Genomic DNA, 21090 nt, shown 5'->3' on the forward strand with positions numbered 1-21090 from the left:
AGGTTGTAAAAGTAGGTGATGTCTGGCGACATTGACCCACAGTGAGCTTATCTTTTTTGTGTTGGTCATCGTTGGGGTGCGCAAGCAGCAGTGGACGGCAGATGTGCACGTTCTCCGACTCGTGTCCGTATTTTTTTGAACAAGTGGCTTTCTCTTGCTAAACTTGTGGGTCTCTGCACCGGAACTCTTGGTTCATGCACTCTGCAGCATCTGTCTGGCCAATCTGTTAAGCCACATGAAAAGTTGAGTGTAATCTTTTCCTCCTATCGATCAGCTGAGTAATATCTGAAGGATGCTGTAGGGCAGGGGTGCGAGACGATATTCCAGGAGGTGCGAAAACTTGGGTTTTCAAAATTATAGTTAATTCGTTGCCATTATTTTGAACTTTTGTAAGGGGTGTGAGAATATATCAGAAGCATTCTAGGGGTTGGGAACCACTGCTCTAGGATACTTTTCTCCTAGAGATTCTGGTGAAAATAGCCCTCGTCCTAACTCCCCGTGGTCAAACCTTGTCCTACTTTGATGTTGTAATGATCTGTGGGAATGGCCTTGGGAGACAGAAGGGAGAGTTACAGGCTGGAGAACCATTACGTAAAAACATATCCCACAGAAAGACAGAGGGTGGGAAAGATGTTTTCAGAATTGACCCTACTTACTTTTCTGGAGAGTAAAAGGAAAAGAGGGAAGAAATACTTTCAGTCTCGCGAGGTTGATGTCAGCCGTGCAAGGTATTCCTAACAAAGAAGCCCAACCAGGAGATCTAGCTCTGTTTTTATTGTAAGGTTACATGAACAGAATCTTGCAAGGCTGCAAACATTTCTCCCCTCCTCTCCTTTTACTCTCCGGGGAAACTAGAGAGGGTCCCTTCTGAAATTCTTCCCACCTCCTTTTCCTCCTATGGGATGAGATTTCTTTTATATGCTGGTTGTCTAGCCTGAGGCTCTCCTTCCTGTCTCTCAAGGTCATTCCCACAGACTATTGCAGATGTTGAATCTAAGCTTATCAACAAATGTAGCAGGAATAGGTCGACATATGAGGCCTGTGGGAAGATTATGCACGTGGGATGGGAGGTTTGGTCATATTGGTTGGGAAATAAGCACCATTGCTTCTTTGTGGACCAATTCTGTGCTGTGGTGGAATGTAGTTTGGATTCCCAGGAGGGAGGGAGGGGGCGGCATTCCAGAGGAGCAAGAGACAGCAGAACTTAGATTGGTTAGGAGGAAGAGAGTTAAGATGGTTCCTCCCTAGCAATTCTCAGAGAATATCTTTAACTATGTAAGTAGTTGCTTTAGTTTGGCAAGATTCCTACCAATAGGTGAGGAACAATTATGAAAACTACTTTGAAGTAACTCGGGTTGTCTTTCTTGCTTTTGGAGCCCGGCCTGCCCATTTTCCAGGAGGCCACCAGGAAACCTGGGCCAAGGCAATTGTGATGCACCTTAAACGCTCAAATTCTAAATGTCTGCCGCTTGGAAGGGAAATTTGGCCCGTAGTTTCGCCCCTTGCCAAAAGAGTGGTGTGTTTTTTTAAGCAGGCAACTGAAACGATAGGTACTGAAAATGCATAAGTGCATGTTAGTAGGAATTAGCTGCAGCTTTTTGTCACCGTCCTGTGATTTTTTGAAGAGGGGCTCTTAATGAGACACACGGATTCCAGAATGCTAAACGCGTCTTGTTGGGTAGGACAAGGCGAGTGACATTTGCGTGTTTCATCTTTACTAGCTTTCTCTGGGTTGTTCACTTCACCTGGCCCAAAGACTCAGCCAGCTCCTCAACTTCCAGTTGCGCAGGATGCCCATCCTATCCAAGGAATCTGCTCCTGGACTGATCATTGCAACAGGTAGATAGCTTTTTCGGGGGGGGGGGGCTTGGTTCTCTTCGATCTTCTCGCTCTCCTCTCCTTAAATTCTGGTTGGTCAAGAGTAAAAGCCCAATTAATGATAATCTTCATCTTGCTCTCTCCCTGGCCTGGCTGGCTGGCGACGATGGCCGAGGAATTCTGGGAGTTGAAGTCCATGAAACTTAAAAAGTTGCCAAGGTTGACAAACACTGGCCTAAATACAGATAGTCCTCGGCTTACGACCACAACTGAGCCCAAAATTTCTGTTGCTAAGTGAGACAGCTGTTAAAATGTGAGTTTTGCCCCATTTTACGATCTTTTACGATCTTACGGTTGCTAAGCGAATCACCAATAATATGGTGGTTAAGTGAATCTGGCCTCCCCCATCAACATTGCTTGTCAGGAGGTGGTACAAGGGCATCACGTGACCCTCCCGGGATGCTGCAACCATCACGAATCTGAGCCGATTACCAAGCGTCTGAAGTTTGATCAGCCGACCCAGGAGAGGCTGCAACGTTCGTCAGCGTGAAAAACGGTCATCAGTCACTTTTCATTCAGGGCCATTTGAACTTCGAATGGGCACTAAATGAAATGTTGCAAGCCAAGAACTACCCGTATTAGGCTTCTGTTTTGCAGCCGCAGGCACCGTCTTGAGGCACAGACAGATCGAAAGAATCGCTCCGAGATTCACGCGCTTCTCTTTGTAGGTTCTGTGGGGAAGAACATGGCAAGTAAAATGAACGTCTACATTTCCAGCAGTGCAGGTGTCAGGTGGCAAGAGGTAAGGAAATGCGGGACCCTCGTGTGGGGCAGGTGTGTGTATGGGGGCATCCCTGTAGCTCTAGAGGCATTTCAACACTAAGGAAAGGATTGTGCCACAGCTGAGCATGCACCACCCTGTGTCCCTCTGGGTCAGCAGCTTCTATAATCATTCATTCATTCATTCATTCATTCTGTCCTGGTTCCGACAGATGAAACTCTTCAAAGAACTTCGAGGCATTGTTTACCTTAAAGATTCTTTTTTAGAGGAGCATAGCATTGGCACTAACACAGTCGAAGCCAAAATCTGAGTTCCCCTCCCCCGAGCACATAGTATAAAAGCACAATTCCCTCCTCCAATTTACAGTCATAAATCACATTCCCCAATTAGTTTGAAATGCAGGCTTTCCCTCCAGTTCTCCAACCTGCCATTTCTTATCATCTCTTGTTTCAATAACCTTGGTTCTCACACTAGGTACAGTATTGTTATGTCTAACTAAACTCTCATGTACATTCCTCCCCCCGGCATCATCTAACTCTATCTCTAACTCTAAAAGTAAAACATTTCGCTTCTCATCCAGGAAGCTTTTTCAGTTCTAACGGTTGAGACTGGAATTCCATTCCCCACCAGTCAGTTAGAACTGAAGAAGCTTCTTGGATGAGAACATTGTCAAAAGAAAAAAACCCAAGGAAGTCCAGTTGCCTTTTGGAAAAACACCTTTGAAGCTAGGCTTAACTAAACCTTAACACCCACCCCCAGCGCCTGTGGAGAAAGGTTGCTGCCAATTTGTGGTGAATGGCGTTTGTCCTTTGCTTGCCCATCTCAATGCACCAGGCTTTTCTTCGGCAAATGCCTCACTCGAGTGTGTTGGGATGATCCGATTGTGGCAAGGAGGGGAGAGCGCAGGGTGAGCCTCCCAAAAGGTTTGGCCATGTGCCTTCCCAGTGAGGCTTGGCTGCCGTTCATGGCAGTGGCTGTTTCAGTGGGTCACTCGGCCCTGGGCTTTGCAGCCGAGCTCATCCGATGATGTGACTTTCGGCCTGCATTCTGACATCTGCAAAGCGTTTCTGTGCTGTGAACGCAGCCCCCTCCCCTTCCTCTTTGGGGACGGGGTGGGCTTGGTTCGGCTCTTGCCCTGTCTGAAAAGAGGAAGACAGCGGCAGAAGGGAAAAAGGAACCTTTTTTTTTTCCTTGCTTGGCCTCTGGGCTCCCAAGATGCAAAAATATTTGGGAGCAACTGACATGCTCCCTTTTTGCTTTGCGGCTCTCAAGTTTTGGGACGCCCGGCTGAAATCGCATCCAAGACAACTTGGATAAGCAGAAAACCCTAAAATCGAGTACATTTCTGCCAGCCAAAACTGGAGATGCAAAGATCTTTAGCTTGGCTTCTCCTTATCTGCTGGTTTTCCAAGGGCAGCTAGTTCTCAGCTTACAACATTTGTTTAGCGACTGTTCAAAGATACTCGCACGTATAACCTTTGCAGCATCCCTGCAGCCACATGAGCAAAATCCAACTGCTTGGCAAACCTGCGTGTATTTACGAGGGTTGCAGCATCCCAGGATCACATGATCACCATTTGCCACCTTCCTAGCTGGCTTCTGACAAGCAGAGTCCATGGGGGAAGTGGGGTTCGTTTAAATGACCACATGGTTCACTGCAGTGACTCGCTGAACTGTGGCAAAAAGGTCATAAAATTGGATGTGACTCGACTCGCTTAATCGTGCTTAGTAGCAGAAGGACTCGTCCCACTTGGGCTCCTAAGGGCTACCTGGATACTGTAGGCTTCTGCAGGAGGTATATCGAATTTTGCTGAAGTTTTCAGAGAGGAGCAGCTCCAGTAACGGGATGCCTCGAGGGGGGAAAACGACAGGCTTAGCCTTGGATATTTTTGTTACAGCAAGCAGGAGCATGAATACCGACTTTCAGAATGCCGAATGCATTTTTCTGTCCATGCGTGTTTATATTTCTCCCTTGCGTCCCTGATCCTGATCAGACACGTGCTGTGGCCATCTCAGACCCATGACTTTGTTTGCTTCCTCTCTCAGGTCCTGTCCGGGCCCCATTATTACTCCTGGGGAGACCACGGGGGCATCCTCATGGCCGTGACACAGGGGTCAGAAACAAACCAGCTGAAGTAAGCAAAGTACCCATAAGTCTGCCTGACCTGACATTGGAGTCCTAAACCTGGTTAATTTATCTTCCACCGGATTTGCCTTAGGGGCCTGGGAGAATGGAAAAGGGAGTCTTGATAGTCACAATCTAAAACTTTTTACTGGGTGAAGAAGTTGAAGAACTGACAAACCTTAGAGGGAAAATTTCATTCAAGTTCCTACAACCAAAGTTTCCAACAGATTGTGTGTTCCGTCCCAGTGAGCAATCTTAATTTGCATCTCGGATTTGAAAAACAGCATGTTTAGGAAAGCAGCCCAAATCAACTCCCTTTTCCGGCTCCTGGTATCTGATTTTAAGAAAGCAGCCGTGGGCGGTGATTAAAGGAGGCAGCAGATCTCTCTCCAGTCTCCTTAATAAGGCCCTTTGAAAAACTCCAGGAAAATTCTCCGGGCGTGGTTTCCAAAATGTGCACAAGGATAGCTTATGGAGGGTGTCGCCAGGATTGTGGAGCTCTTCAATTTTATTATGTATTTATTATTTATTACGTCCAACTCTTGGAGACTGCCTGGACAAGCCTGTACGGTTTTCTTGGCAAGGACTTTCAAAAGTCGTTTGCCTTTTTCCTAGGGCTGAGAGAGTGGGACTGGCCCAAGGTCACCCAGCCATCTTTCTTGCCTAAGGCAGAACTAGAACTCACAGTCTCCCAGTTTCTAGCCTGGTGGCTTCACCACTATATCAATAGTGGCTTTATTACAAACCAAGGAATGGTTGTTAGTTTTGAGCAGGATCCAAATCGCAACCAGAACAACTACTGTTGTTTTGGGGGGAAGAGATGGAGATTAATGGACTCTAAACGGACTCTGCTTTGGCTGAATTTGGCCATTCTCAGGGGCCTTGAAAGGGCCTCACTCTGCTTAGCCTGTATTGTCAGGGTGAGCAATTTGCACTCCATTTTCATTTTACAGCCCCCCCCACCCTTCCCCAGAATATATTTCTGAAACCTGGCAGCGAGTTTCCAATTTCCAGCAACCTCATTCTTTAGGTTCTGGATAGAGAGGGGTAAAATAGGCATGTGATGCCACACTGCAAGCCTTAATGGGCTGTATCCTGAACTTAGAGGCAAGTAGCAAGTAACGGGGACTTTCTGAAGCAAAAGATGCTGGATTGGAGAAGGATCAAAACCAAGGTATGGCAGACGCTTCCTTGCCATTCTTTCCACGTTAGGTATAGCACGAATGAAGGGGAAACTTGGAAAACATTCACCTTCTCCAAAAAGCCAGTCTTTGTGTATGGCCTGCTGACAGAACCGGGCGAGAAAAGCACGATCTTCACCATCTTTGGATCGTACAAAGAAAATGGCCACAGTTGGCTGATTTTGCAGATCAACACCACGGACGTCCTCGGTAAGGGAAGGAGTTGGCCTCCGGTGGCGTTTCCTGATCTCGGTATAGGCCGAAGCCTGTCTTTGTAGCATGACGGGGTTTTTCTTTCCCTGCCTGCTCCTCACAATTTAACAAATAACCCCCTGCCCCCCGATGATTTCCTAGGGGTTCCTTGCACAGAAAACGATTATAAGCTGTGGTCTCCCTCCGATGAACGTGGGAATGAGTGTCTCCTGGGTCACAAGACGGTCTTCAAAAGACGGACGCCTCATGCCACGTGTTTCAACGGGGAAGATTTTGATCGACCCTTCCTGGTCTCCAATTGTTCCTGCACTAGGGAAGATTACGAGTGGTAAGTCGAGGTCTCTGGTGAGTGACAGTTACGATGAATATTGGAGGGCGAGGACTTTCAAGGTAGAAGACACCTACCTTGAAAGAGATGTGGGGTTGCCTCAATAGTAACCCCCAGCCTATGTGGAGAGTGAAATCAAGGGAAAACTTAGTGAGGCCATGGGGATACGAGGGAAATGAATTCCTTATGCGTCTAGGTCAGTGATTCTCAGGCTCAGCAACTTGAAGATGTGTGGGACTTCAACTCCCAGAATTCCCCAGCCAGCAGCAGGCTGGGAGTTGAAGTCCATATACCTTCAAGGTGCTGATTTTGAGAAACACTGCTGTTAACCTTAGGTCAAGATGTGTTCTCTTGCAGTAACAATACCAATTTCTGTCTGCCACTCTGCCTTGTCTACAGCCTGGCCTGGCTGGCTGGAGATGCTGGCTGAGGGATTCTGGGTGTTGAAGTCCACATCTCTTAAAGTTGCTGAGGTTGAGGCACACTCCACCTTGGGTGCTCTGTGGGTGATAATCCTATTTAGCTGGTTGCAATTCCTGAATTCTTGCTTTTCTAATATTTGAAACAAGATGCTTCAGAACAACAACTAAAACAGGGGTCTTCAAACTTGGCCCTTTGATGACTTGTGGACTTCAACTCCTAGAATTCCTCAGCCAGCATGCCTGGCTGAGGAATTCTGGGAGTTGAAGTCCACAACTCATAAAAGGGCCAAGCTTGAAGACTCCTGAACTAGAACAAATATTTTTTTCTTTTTTTTACACTTCCCCGTTTAGTGATTTTGGCTTCAAGCTAAGTGAGGACCTATCCCTAGAAGTTTGCATTCCAGATCCTGAGTTTGCTGGGAAACTTTTCTCTCCTCCTGCGCTGTGCCCGGTTGGGTCAACCTACAAGAAGACCCGGGGGTAGGAAGCGAGATTTATATCCTACAAGGTTGATCATACTCATTTGTAAAGCTTTTTTTTTTTGTGACAGGCGGAAATAGAATTTCAAATATATATACTTTTGCTCTAAAGCAGGAATAATGAGGACAGTTGTGTCTTAGAAACTGTTTCCATAGTTTTATCTGAGCAGGATGTAGTCCTGTGCGTCACAGGCAATTAAATAAATTAAACGTCGTAAAAGAATTAAAAAACATTGTAAAACAATAAATAGTTTCCTGATAATGCAGTCAAAACCAAGATGAGAATTGCAGTTGAAACATTATATAGAGGAGGATATCCTTATACAATCTAGGTAGCTGGTTAAAAGGCTAAAATGGAAAAAAAGGATTTTAGGCTTTTCTTAAAGCTTGTCAGTAAAGCAGCAATTAAAATGGCAGTTACCTGTTATTTAGGTAATTGACTGTAATTGATGCTTAAAGTAGGGAAGGCAACACAATGCTCATTTCGTCACTACCCACCTGTACTCAGGTGCTGATGCACTCAATATATTTACCTGCAAATTCGTGTTGTAGGGCACTAGGGTTTCAATGCATCGCCCTCTAAAATCCAAACATTTGCAGAAAATAATTTGTCATCCGCGTAGGTTAAAGTAGCACTTTCCCAGGGCTGTTCACTTGACAGGGGCCCTCAAATTACAACTATGTGTGTCTCTGACCAAGCACTCTTGTTTTATTGATGTTAGTTACCGCAAGATATCTGGGGACACATGTTCTGGGGGTGACGTAGAGGCTCGGTTAGAAGGGGAAACGGTACCCTGTCCATTAGCAGGTAAGCCAAGGGAGGGGAGGGGGGGGCTTTTGCAAAAACAGTACTATCCATGTTGTGTGCCTTGTAGATAAGGAAAAAGATAAAAACCTGCCTTGTGTTAAGCTTGACTTCTGCTAACTAATGAACACACACTTAATTTTTTTTGAGAGCAACCCAAATGGACCAGGTATCACTGCCAGCCAAGACAGTTGATCAGTAGCTTCGATGGGATGATGGGGAAATGTCTACTACCACATTGTTCGGGCAGCATTTTTTTTAAAAAAAACCCAAAACTAAAATTATTGGAAATAAAAGGGTCTTAGAATTGTCCAACACTGGGAAAGGAGGGTTTCTACCTTTCCTTGAAATAAAATTACATAGTTGGGGGTGAAAAACAGGAACTTTGCAATGTGGCCTACATTTAAAAAAAAAAGTTTGTTGGATTATGCTTTAAATCTTAGCCATTTGGGGAGGAAAATCAAGACATTTCAGTCTTGACATCAGCTGGAAAGGATGCTACAGAAGCAGAGCGTTTGCAGTCGTCCCTTTCTGATATTTGAGCTCAGAAAATGCTCCTTCCAAAATGTAAAATCCTGGTTCAAAACATTCATTCATAGGCTGATTATTATTTTTTTTGGCAGAGGAAAATGAGTTCATCTTGTATGCAACAAGATACTCCATCCATCGGTACGATCTCTCATCTGGGCTGACTGAAGATTTGCCTTTGACCGGGCTGCGTGGGGCAGTGGCCCTTGACTTTGATTACAGCCACAACTGCCTCTACTGGGCTGATGTAACTCTTGAAATTATCCAGGTTAGAGACTTCTGTGCTCTCTGTTGATGCGAGGACATTCTAGCAGATACTTCCTCCTAATTCTGCTACTTCTTCCAAAGGTCTTTTTGAGTGTAGAGAAAAAAGTGAGCTATAAAGTATAATGTGGGTATTTGTTATTTTCTGAAGTTGACTCAGAGGGAAAAACCCTAGGTGCTACTTCTTCTAAGTTGACCACCAGTAACGGCTGGAAGTTCTAGGCCAAGAGTGTCCAACATTGGCCAACTTTAAGACTTTGTGGACTTCAACTCCCAGAATTGCTGGCTGGTTAATTCTGGGAGTTGAAGTCCACAAGTCTTAAAGTTGCCAAGGTTGGACACATCTGTTCTAGGCAATGCAATCTTAAAGTTGCAGTGTCAGTGGATATTTTCCATCCCTTCTTAGTTTCAGGGACCACTTCTTGAGTTTTGTTGGCATCAAACTTAGCAGTTGACTTCCCTAATGGCTCTGATCTGTTATTTTCAGCGTCTCTGTCTCAACGGAAGTTCTGGGCAGGAAGTGATCATCGGCACTGGCCTGGAGACGGTCGAAGCATTGGTCTTCGAGCCCATCAGTCAACTGCTTTACTGGGTGAACGCCGGCATCCCCAAAATCGAGGTATGCCTCCTTCTGCTCGTAGGAAGGAAGCCAACAACTCAAGAAGGAAGCCTATCACTCAAGCAGAACTCCACCCCAGACAGGCAGCATGGAGGAAAGACATTTTCTTGAATTTTTACTCTGTGTATTTGGACTTTGTTTCCTCTGTAGCAACAGAACTGGTCGCTTCAACAGTGAGATGGGTGGCATATCGATTAAATAAAGAAAGAAAGGATTTGCACCAAGGAGGAGGGTGCTCTTCCTCCTAATTAACCACTAATTAACTTGGTCTCTAAAAGAAGCCAAAGAAAGAGACGAATGGATCCACCTTGTCTGGACCAGGCTGTTGGCTTGTTTTAAACTTAGATTTCTGAATTATTCATCATTACAGAATAACAAAAGTTAGAAGGAGCATTTGAGGTCTTCTGGTCCAACCCTCTGCTCACGCAGGAGACTCTATATCTTTTCAGACAAGTGGTTGTCCAATCTCTTCTTAAAAACCTCCAGTGATGGAGCACCCACAACTTCTGGAGAGAAGTTGTTCCACTGGTTAATTGTACTCAATGTTAGGAAATTTCTCCTTAGTTCTCGGTTGCTTCCCTCCTTGATTGGTCTCCATTTGTTGCTTCTTGTCCTGCCTTCAGCAGCTTTGGAGAATAGGTTGATTCCCCTCTCCTTTGTGGCAGCCCCTTAGATATTGGAACACTGCCATTATGTCACCCCTGGCCTTCCTTTTCATTAAATTAGGCTGCATTCAGTCATCAAACGTAGATCATAAGCCATGGTTTGGAAAATGCAGTGGCTTGATACTGGGTTCCAATGGTCCTGACACTGCCCAGGACAGCAGACAGAAAGCGCCATATGCTATGAATGGTACATCTTCCTTTTTTGTTTCCACTCTCAGACTAAAGAGAGATCTACAGGTGTTGATTTGTCTGGCCCTCATGCTGGAGACATCAAGACCTTTCCCCCAGAGTGGATGTAACTGTACATTGTATCACAGTGGTTATCATTATCGACCACCGGGAGGCATTCCACAGCCTGTTTTATTCTGGCTGGACTTTGTCAGGAGTTTTATTCGGAGTGGTCAACCTCATTTGGGATGGATGCACAGCATGTAAGACCTAACCTTTGGGGCTCCCCATGCCTGATGACTTCCAGCTTCAACTAAGCCAGCTGTGTAGTGCCTCTGACTAGTTCAGTAACAATAATAGTGTGGTGGTATCATCGTTCTCCAATTTGTGGTCTTCACCCAGGTGGCCAACCCAGACGGGGACTTGCGTCTTACCATTTTAAATTCCTCGGTGCTTGAGCGACCCCGGGCCCTAACTCTGGTGCCCAAAGAAGGGTGAGTAGGAAGCCCCTATCATTGGATCTTGTTGATGTTCTCTTTGGAGTCAGAGGACCCCCATCCAGAAAGTTGAATCTCACATCTTGAAATTTCTCTGGGTTGAAAAGTATCCTAAATTAATGAGGGGAATTACATTCAATCCTAGTTCTGGTCCAACGTAAGCTTCGTGTTTTCCTCTGCCTCTTGTTTGTTGCGCCTTCTGTTTCCAGGCTGATGTTCTGGACAGACTGGGGGGATTCCCGGCCGGGTATTTATCGAAGTGAAATGGACGGCTCCTCTGCTTCTTGCATCGTCTCTGAGGGAGTAAAGTGGCCAAATGGGATTTCGGCAGATGACCATTGGATCTACTGGACCGAGGCCTACATGGACAGGATTGAGCGGGTCGATTTCAATGGCAGGCAGAGATCAGTGATCTTGGATAGTCTTCCTCATCCCTATGCCATTGCTGTGTTTAAGGTACTTCTGGAACCCTCCACGATAGAGCAGGCATTATCCACCTAGAACCCGCTATGGTAAATCAGGCAACACCCATCTAGAACTCTCCACGATGGAGCAGGCTTCATTCATTTAGAACCATCCATGATAGAGCAGACATAATCTAGAACCCTCTATGATATAGCAGTCTTCATTTATAACTCTCTATGATAGAGCAGATATTATCTGCCTGGGACCCTCCATGATAGAGCAGACATAATCTAGAACCCTCCATGATCGAGCAGACACAGTCTAGAACTGTATGGTAGAGCAGACAACATCAATCTAGAACCTTCTATGATAAGGCGGGCATCAACCTGGAACCCTTTATGATAGAACACAGTCAATCTAAAACCCTCTAGGGGCCAAAAAGAGTTGTGTTTGATTCCTAGAGACTTTACGGACAAATCCAATGGGATGAAAATCAAGGTCTTTTTTCTTGGATTTTTTTAAACTTTCCCAGTCTAATCTATAGTTCTGGGATTCCTAATAGTTTTTTTTTTCATCCAAGTCCTAACCAACTCAGCCCTGCTTAGTTTCCCAACTCGGATAAATTTGGCCAGACATATTGGACTTCATTATTCATAATCTCCAGGCAGCTTGTTCTTAGTTCTCAGAACCACCATGGGTGTGATGCAGAGCAGAGCTATCCATCCTGGGTTGCTACTTGCTTGTACAGATCAAAGCAGGAGCAAGAGATTTGGGTGCCCTAGCATAATTATTTATTATGCTTTATAAGGTATTGTTCTTGGCTTAGTTTTGCATGTGAAGTCAACCCTCATGTGTGGATTATGAATTTAATAGAGGCTAAGTCTTATTGCTAAGTCTTTGTACAATTAGCATGGTTTGGAACTTGCTTGTATGGTTGTGTCTTTCATCTGCCTCCATGTCTGGTCCTCCAGTGAATGTTTAAAAATGAAAAGGTTTCCTTTATTCCCCTCCCCCGCCCCTCAGAATGATATTTATTGGAACGATTGGTCGCAACTGAGCATCTTCAGAGCCTCCAAGCATAACGGAGCCAGAATGGAGACCTTGGTTGACCATCTCAATAGTGTGATGGACATGAAAATCTTCTATCATGGAAAGATTGCAGGTATTTGCTGGTCCACCACCAAACATTGCCTTTAGTTCTCTGATGCATCTCCCTTGAAATAATTTTCCCTGCTGAGCATAATTAAAAATAACAATTCAGTGGCAACTCTGGAAGGCCATTGTCCGCAGAGATTCTCAATCACCCAGGTCAGGGTTGACCCAAAGGCACTTTTCCAAAAGGCAACTGGACTTTCTTGAGTTTTTTTTCTTTGAAAATCTTTTGCTCCACATCTGAGAAGCTTCTTGGATGAGAAGCGAAGCATTTTCAAAGAAAAAAACCCCAAGAAAATCCAGCTGCCTTTTGGAAAAGCGCCTTTGGGACATCTGGAAGGCAACCTGTTCTCCTGAAGTTTCACAATGTACATTTCTGATTCACAAAGTACTTTCTTCCTTCTTCTCTCTTCTGGACAGGGAACAATGCGTGTGCGGACAAGCCATGCAGCCTGCTGTGTTTGCCTAGGGCTAACAGTAACTACAGTTGTCGATGTCCTGATGGAGTCACCAGCCATGCGCTCCAATCTGGGGAGATGAGATGTGATTGTCCACCCAACTATCACTTGAAGAATGGCACCTGCGTAAAAGAAGGTAAGGGATACACCTGGGTGCTAGAGTGTTAGATAGCATCTCAAATTGCATTGTATTATACTTATTTACCAGACAAATTTATGTAGCCACCCAATTCGCACATAGATGATCCCAGGTGGCTTGCACCATTTAAAACAATCCACCATGTATTGCCAGAATTATATGGATGCCAGAAAAATGCTTCGGAGTGTGTCGGAATGCAAATGCAGCCCTTTAAAACGTCTGCCTCTTTTCGGCAAGATCACAAGGCAGTGCAGGATCCTGGGAAGTGATGCAGCTGCTTTAAAGAGTAGTCTTGTGTTTCTGCCCGGACCAAGTAACCATTTCCAAACAATTTCTGGATAGTTGCACAGCCTTAAAGCACTTTGTTAGGGTCTTCTGGAGAAGTGCAAAATTATTCATGTACAACAATTCATGTTGGTTCTTGCTGGTTTGTTCCTGGACCCAAACATGAATTGGGTTAGATATGGAACGAAATGGAGCTGTTTTGTCCTGGATACAGACAAAAATTCCAGTTGTTCTGGGCAGAAATGTTTGGGGAGAGAAAGGTGGTAGAATCCATGGCTGTTGGACCAGTATTTTTCAACCTTGCCAATTTTAGCTGACTGGAGAATTCTGGGAGTTGCAGTCCTCCCATCTTAAAATGGCCAAGGATGAGAAAGGTTATTCTGGATACATTGTCTCTGAGAGCTGCTATGAAGCTTCTTCATCACAAAGGCTGTTTTTCTGGAAGCTTTCTTGCTGGGAACTGGGATGCTTGACTAGATGTTGGGTTCATTAAATTCACATTGTCCTTTTTTAATGGCTGTTTATTATCTGTGCTGTTCTCCTCCTCTGCCTCTCTTCATTGCCACCGACATCTAGAAAACACCTGTCTCTCCAACCAGTACAGATGCTCAAATGGGAATTGCATTAATAACATCTGGAAATGTGACAATGACAATGACTGTGGGGACATGAGCGATGAAAAGAACTGCCGTAAGTCATGTGGATAATTTTTTTTTGGGGGGGAGGGAGAATTTGCATAAGTAAATGATCAAAAACAGCCCCTCTTCAAAGAATCTTAGATAAATCTTGACACGCAACACATCGACAGTGAGGAAAGGACAAAGGGTCTTTTTGGTTAGGATGGAATAAGGAGGAACTTCCTGACCATGAGAACAATTAATCAAAGGAGCAGATTGCCTTCCAGAGAAGCAGGTGCTCCATTGCTGAGGTTTTCAAGAAAAGATTGGACAACCATGTGTCCAGGATGATAAAAGGACTCTTGCCCTGAATAAGAGAGGGTTGGACTAGAAGACCTCCACAAGGTCCCTTCCAGTCCTATGATTTCTAATTTGGGGAGAGTTTTTCTGTTTTTAAGAGATGAAGTGATGCCCTGAAGCTTCTGCAAAGCTTAAGCTTCACATTTGGTCCTTCAGCCCTTTCCTCCATTAGTCCACGGGTCCCTTTAGAACCAGAGTGCAGAAGCAGCGGGCGAGTGTGTGCACGCATCTCCACTTTCGAGTGCAGCGGGTGGGTGGGCAAGCATGTGTGCAGCTCCATTTGTGTGAGTGGTGGGTATGTGTACCTGCTGCTGGCACGGAACCATCCCCTCTTCCCCCCCCCATTGGTCCACAAAGCTGGAAAGGTTGGCGACCGCTGCATTAGACCATTTGTTGGTCCTACCAAAACCGTCTAAGGGAGCTGATGCCTCTGAACTGAGTCCTGATGGGCCTACTTTCGTGTTGGTGCTGCTGCTGATGTCTCCAAATGATATCTTGATGATGTTAGAAGGTCTCTGTCAACACTGCTAACATTGGATGTTCTTGCTTTGACAACATATGGAGATGCAGCCTTTTTCTTTAACTTGTGTGTTACTCTTAGAGTTAGAATTAGATGATATTGGGGGGGAGGAGGAAGAATGTGTATGGGAATTAGTTAGACATAACAATAGTAGTAGTGTATGATTCAAGGTTGTTTGAAATGAGAGATGGTAAGAAGTTGCAGGTTGGAGAACTGGAGGGAAAGTCCGCATTTCAAACTAATTGGAGAATGTGATTTATGATTGTTAATTAGAGGAGGGAATTGTGCTTTGACACTATGTGTTCAGGGGAAGGGAATTCAGATTTTGGCTTCGACCATGTACGTGCCAATGCTATGCTTCTCAAATAAAGATTCTTTAAGGTAAACAATGCCTCAAAGTTCTTTGAAGAGTTTCATCTGTCGGAACCATGACAGTCTCTTTTTCCTTCTGTTTTAACAGCAACCACTGTGTGTGATCCTGACACCCAATTCCATTGCCACGAATCAGGGACCTGTGTCCCCCTGTCCTATAAGTGTGATCTGGAGGATGATTGCGGAGACAGTAGTGACGAGAGCCACTGTGGTAAGCTCAGGAGAAGATCTCTGGCCCTTCTGACATGTCTCAAATGTCTCTCCGTTGACCTGGATACAGACGGACCATTGCATAGATGGTTGAGACACTGCACCTACTGTGCTGGGGAGTTATAGTTTGGCAGTTAATGCCCCCCAATAAAACAGGCAAGAAGAGCCTTGTCCAAAAAGTGATATATTTGTAAACTCAGGCTGTGACTCCTGCCATGGCAGATTTTATGTCTGCTACTAGATTTTGTGATAGTATTACTTGGGTGGACACCAAACATTTGGGTGAGCTTATGTAAGGCGAAAAAAGGAAAGTTGGGCCTCAACCTATTTTCCAGAGAAAGCCACCTCATCTGGCGTTTCTCTCCACCATTTGGCCCCAGTGAGGCATTGTGACGTGTTAGCTACGTGCAACTGTGTCTTTCTTGCAGAAAGGAGATTGTTCCAGAAAGTCTGTTGGGATGGGATGGAATAGGAGGCATCAAATAGAAAATGATTGGGTCCTTCCTTCAGACTCAGCCATAACGTTTGGGCTCCAGTTGCACACAACGAGTTAACCTGTGGTTTCATTCAATTAATCACGATTATACAAACCATGGTGCATTGTGCAAGGCTCAGTTATGGTCAGCCTATTTGATAGTGAGATATAAGCTGAGTTTCCACCCACACCATTTTCTCCTGCAATTTTTCAGAAGCCCATCAATGTCAGAACGATGAGTTCAGCTGTAATTCGGGGATGTGTATCCGTCTCTCCTGGAAATGCGATGGTGACAATGACTGTCGGGATTGGTCGGATGAAGCAAACTGCACGGGTGAACATCCTCTCCCTCTCTCCCTCCCTCCCTCCCTCCCTCCCTCTCTCAATGAAAGGATTAAGCCATTAATTGGAGGTGTTCTTCAGTAGACAACATCTGGTGCAAATGTAAACAGCTTCCTTGGAATTTGCTTTATAACACAGGATATACCTGGTGTTATAATGCATCTCATTTTATAATACATTGTGCAGCTAGTTTTATAACACGAGGCACAAAGGTGTCCTTTCCCACTGTGCTGTTGTCAACTTGATAGCAGTACTGAGGAACATCGAAACTGACACCCTGGCTTGGTTTATATATTTTATTTATGTATTTATTTGTATACTGACTTTTATTATTTTTGATAAATAACACAAGGCAGTGAACTTACCCAGTTACACCTCCCTTCTCCTATTTCTCCCCTCCCCCCATGAGGTGGTTTGGGCTGAGAGAGAATGACTGGCACAAAGTCACCCAGCTGGCTTTCATGCCTAAGGCAGGACTAGAATTAATCATCACCTGGTTTTGAGCCTGGTACTTTAGATCATTAGACCAAACTGGCTCTCTCTCCGTATTGGGCCTGGTGCTCCTTTAGGGATGAGAACTAAAAAGTTTCATCTGGTCTCTTCTTTCCCTAATTAAAACAACTCACTTTGCCATCTCTGCCAGCTTTAAACCACTCTTTTGAGGCTGGCTTATTTATTTATTCATTTAACTAGTTCCCATAGCCGCCCCACTCTCCTGGAGAGAGATTGATCCTCCTCACCCCCTCCTTTGGATGGAGGCCGAGAGACTTTTATTGAAGTAAGGAAGATGCCTGGGGTTGTAACTCACACCTCCTTGAAGGGCAAACAGATGGGCTGTCTCTAAGCCACAGGACTTGCTAATTAGTGTCATGTAATGTCCCATTTTATGGCCCACCCCTATTTGCATGCCAGCTCTGACAGATTCTAAAATAGACCAATCTATAGTCAAGTGGCATGAACATCCCGCAGTTGATTTCTCTTTGTTCCTGGATAAGAAGCCCTTCCAAAAAAAAAAACGCCAGCTTGATTTTAATCTCATATTCTTAAGATCTGGCTTGAAATGACTCTGGAGTTATTTTTAAAAAGGTTCCTCCCTCAGCTTTGCAGGTTGAGGTAAGACGCTTCCTGGAAAATAATTACTTTTCACAGTGAATACTTAATAGAATATCACCCCCAGAAGAGCATGACAGCTTGGAATGTTGTAAAAAAACACGTCAATCTCTCAGGCTGGTATAAGGAGCCGAGAACTTAACTAGGATGGCGAAGTCGATTTTCCTTCTTGATAAAAAGGGATCTCAAGTATATAATGAAACTAAGATGAAAGTGCCAGAACCGCAGGGATGGTTATTTTGTACTCAGAGCTACTCCATTTTGTATTTCTAGCAAAATTTGAGGTTCTTTAAGGCAGTCCACAAGTCTTAAAGTTGCCGAGATTGGACACCCCTGCTTTAAAGTTTCTAGGATTGCATTCTATAACTCCTATTTAAGAAGAAAAGCATTGTGGCTCTTTAGGATCATGTTTTGGATAGAGCAGGGGTTCAGAAAAATACAGGGGCTTGTGAAAAAGGACAGCACTATATGTCACCTATTAGAATTGCACAATATTATTATTATTATTATTATTATTATTATTATTATTATTATTATTATTATTATTATTATTATTATTATTATTATTATTATTATTATTATTATTATTATAAAAATACCCCATCAATTGATGCTGGGCAGGGAAAAGCCTCTTTTCTTTGCAAAAAGCATTAGTTAGTGGTGGGATTTACAGCCACAAATATGTTTTTACTGCTGGTTTGAGGAGAAGGTTTGGGCAAGCCGAGAAAGAATGGTTTGCCAGGGGCTGTTCTAGCGAAGATCAAAGTCAGCTTCGTAAGCTTTGGGACACACAGCAGGGCAAGCCTGTCCCGTTTCAGCTTTTCTTGTGCATTTTCCTAAGGCCGATCCTGCCTGACAGGCTGAGATGGTCAGCTTGACCTGATCCAATACAGCAGGGGTGTATTGTTGTTACCCAACAATGTGAAGGACAGTCGTTTCAGTGTTTTAAGACAGCTCAGCCATGCCCGTTAAATTTCTTTTTCCAGGCTGCTGTGGTTTGCAAACACAGCTGGTGGCCTACAGCTATCTTTAGCTTAGTTGCATTCAGACAACCGATTACACTGGGTGACTGAGTTAACTCATTTTCGAAGCCTGCCTTTGGGCTGAACGACTGATCCCTGGTTGGCAGGGTCACTGGAGATGGTGTGTAGCCAGAAGGGGTTTGTTATCTTGATTTCCACATTCTCTCCTCCCCTTCCTTCTTTCCTGCTTTGGTCCCTCCATGCCGGGTTAAGTCAACACTGGAGATGTTATCTAGTTGGATAACGAAACATCTGCAAGAAAACAACCAAACTCAGAGAGCACCAAGGCTCCCACAGTAAGTCAACCATCTGTGTTGTGTTGCTTTTAGCTGTTCATCACACTTGTGAAGCCTCCAGTTTCCGCTGCCAAAATGGTCACTGCATCCCCCAGAGATGGGCTTGTGACGGAGACATGGATTGTCAAGATGGAACGGATGAAGACCCCGTCAGTTGTGGTAATGGACTTTCTAGATATAGGCAAACTCTCTTTCACTCTTGACTTTTAACTTTCTCTTAACACGGACCACGGTCAAACATCTCCTAGTAAACTAGATCAATTCATCAGAAGGTCTAGAACTTTTAATAAGATACTTTATTATAGCAAGACCAAGATGCGCTTACAATAATTCTAGCGTATCAAGTGGGAGCACTGTATACAATCAACGTTCAAGTCTCTTGTGCCTCTTCTGTGTAAATGGCTAAAGACATTTCTCTTTTGGGTAGGTGGGCGAGTAGTAGGTGGGTGAGTAGGTGCAGAGAGGCAGTTTCCATCTGTTTCTTGTGTTGGTGGTAGCCAGATCTGGTACCACGTGAGAATATCTAAAAGGTTAAATCATAGCAACTGGACCGACATTTGTTTAATCTGAGACCTTCCGTTGCTCATGCAAGCAACTTCATCAGTCACAATAAAAATTAGATAGAGAGTCATCAGAATGTACCAACTCTTAACATACCAACTTCAGGGGTTTCCTCCCCAAAATGTATTGCAATATATCAATGAAGACTCAATCGTCCAGGCCAAAAGGATCTGAAAAGGTTAAATCATGGCAACCGGACCAAAATTGGTACATTCCAAGGACTCTCTGCCTCTCTGCAGATCTAATTTTTTTTTTGACTGATGAAGCTGCTTGGATGAGCAATGGAAGGTCTCAGATTAGCAAATGTTGGTCCAGTTGTCACGATTTAACCTTTTAGATACTTCTGGCCCGGATGATCGAGTCTCCACTTGACCATGTGAGAAGTCATTTTCACAGCCAGCTCGTCACCTTCTACCCAGTTCTCATTGCTTTGGGTAAAAACCAGAGACGTTCATTCTAGGTCTGCTGGGAGTCTCGTGTATTTTAAACTTAAGTTTGCTTTCTTTGATCGTTTGGCAGAGAAGAAATGCAACGGTTTCCAGTGCTCGACGGGGGTGTGCATCCCTTCTAGCAAGCGGTGCAATGGGGTGCAGGACTGTTCTGATGGCTCAGATGAACAACACTGTGGTGAGTGTACTGGAGTGTGAACGTTGCAGCCAGGGTGACAGTGGGGTGGCTGGGTAACCAGAAAGGAAACAGACTCCCAGACATTGGAGAACAACGTTTAATTAGCATTTGCAATTGTTCGTTTCACTCTGCGTGTACAGGTAGCCCTACAACTTAAGAACCATTTAATTTAGGTATTGTTTTGAAAGGACAGCAGAACTGAGGAAAGCAATTTGTATCTGGTCCTCCCATTTACGACTCTTGCAGCATCCCCATGGTCACACGATCGAAATTTGGGCACTTAGAGCAAATTGGGCCACTGAAATTTTGGGCCCAGTTGTGCTTGTGAGTCAAGGGCTACCTGTAAAACTTTCTTTCCCAATGCTTATTCTCTGCTTCCTGCCACCCTTGCTCTGCTTTGCCACTCTGGAGAATCCCTCTGTACACGCTACATGGATTTCATGTGCAAGAACCGGCAACAGTGCCTGTTGCGTTCCATGGTATGTGATGGCACCGTGCATTGCCGCGATGGCTCGGATGAAGATCCTGCCTACGCCGGGTGTTGTAAGTGAAGCTGCTAGGAAGATGGGATTTCCAGGGTTGCAGCATTTCCCTTCCCTAAACATGAGCTGTGTTGCTTGCAGCCCAGGATCCAGAGTTCCATCGCACTTGTGACCAGTTCAGCTTCCAGTGTCAGAATGGCGTGTGCGTCAGCTTGGTGTGGAAATGTGATGGCACCGATGATTGTGGAGATTACTCGGACGAGGCAAACTGTGGTGAGTGGAGAAGGTTCCCCTACAACAGGGGTAGGCAACCTTGTCTCTTTAATGACTCGTGGACTTCAACTCCCAGAATTCCTGAGCCGGCATGGCTCAGCATGGAAACCTCCCCCTTTCTCCTCAGCATGGCTGGCTCAGGAATTCTGGGAGTTGAAGTCCACCAGTCATAAAAGAGCCAAGGTTGCCTACCCCTGCGGCCTAGAAGGAAAGGCGACATTGTGGGTGTGGGGAACGAGTCACGCCACGTATCATGACCTTATCACCCAGCCACGCAATCTGTACAATGAGACCATTACACGGAGGATACTGTTCCGTTGCCCTTGTGGTTTATAAGTCCATGCAGTTTTACTTTGTTCCAGTTTCAGAAAACAACTACAGTTAGTCCTCGACCTATACAACAGCCCATTTAGTGACCATTCAAAGTTACAACGGCGCTGAAAAAAGTGGCTTATGACTGTTTTTCACACTTAACAACCATTGTAACATTC

At 44.8% G+C, this 21090-nt stretch overlaps 1 protein-coding gene across 2 annotated transcripts in view; it reads left to right on the plus strand.

The window, feature by feature from the left end:
* SORL1 (sortilin related receptor 1) overlaps positions 1–21090 on the plus strand; it is a 60908-nt gene that overhangs the window by 23065 nt on the left and 16753 nt on the right. Inside the window, exons 10-29 of one of the 2 annotated variants that reach the window (XM_081333776.1) lie at positions 1722–1839; positions 2547–2620; positions 4646–4734; positions 5937–6115; positions 6260–6446; positions 7220–7348; positions 8070–8155; positions 8776–8948; positions 9432–9563; positions 10799–10890; positions 11103–11349; positions 12322–12460; positions 12871–13044; positions 13909–14022; positions 15290–15412; positions 16101–16220; positions 18690–18815; positions 19737–19844; positions 20256–20387; positions 20468–20599. In XM_081333776.1, coding sequence (XP_081189902.1) covers positions 1722–1839; positions 2547–2620; positions 4646–4734; positions 5937–6115; positions 6260–6446; positions 7220–7348; positions 8070–8155; positions 8776–8948; positions 9432–9563; positions 10799–10890; positions 11103–11349; positions 12322–12460; positions 12871–13044; positions 13909–14022; positions 15290–15412; positions 16101–16220; positions 18690–18815; positions 19737–19844; positions 20256–20387; positions 20468–20599 — 2674 coding nt within the window. The remainder of the gene's footprint in view (positions 1–1721; positions 1840–2546; positions 2621–4645; positions 4735–5936; positions 6116–6259; positions 6447–7219; positions 7349–8069; positions 8156–8775; positions 8949–9431; positions 9564–10798; positions 10891–11102; positions 11350–12321; positions 12461–12870; positions 13045–13908; positions 14023–15289; positions 15413–16100; positions 16221–18689; positions 18816–19736; positions 19845–20255; positions 20388–20467; positions 20600–21090) is intronic. The other variant, XM_081333777.1, reaches the window with a different exon arrangement.

This window comes from Vipera berus (assembly GCF_964194415.1).
Source record: "Vipera berus genome assembly, chromosome: 8".
Lineage (NCBI taxonomy): Eukaryota > Metazoa > Chordata > Lepidosauria > Squamata > Viperidae > Vipera > Vipera berus.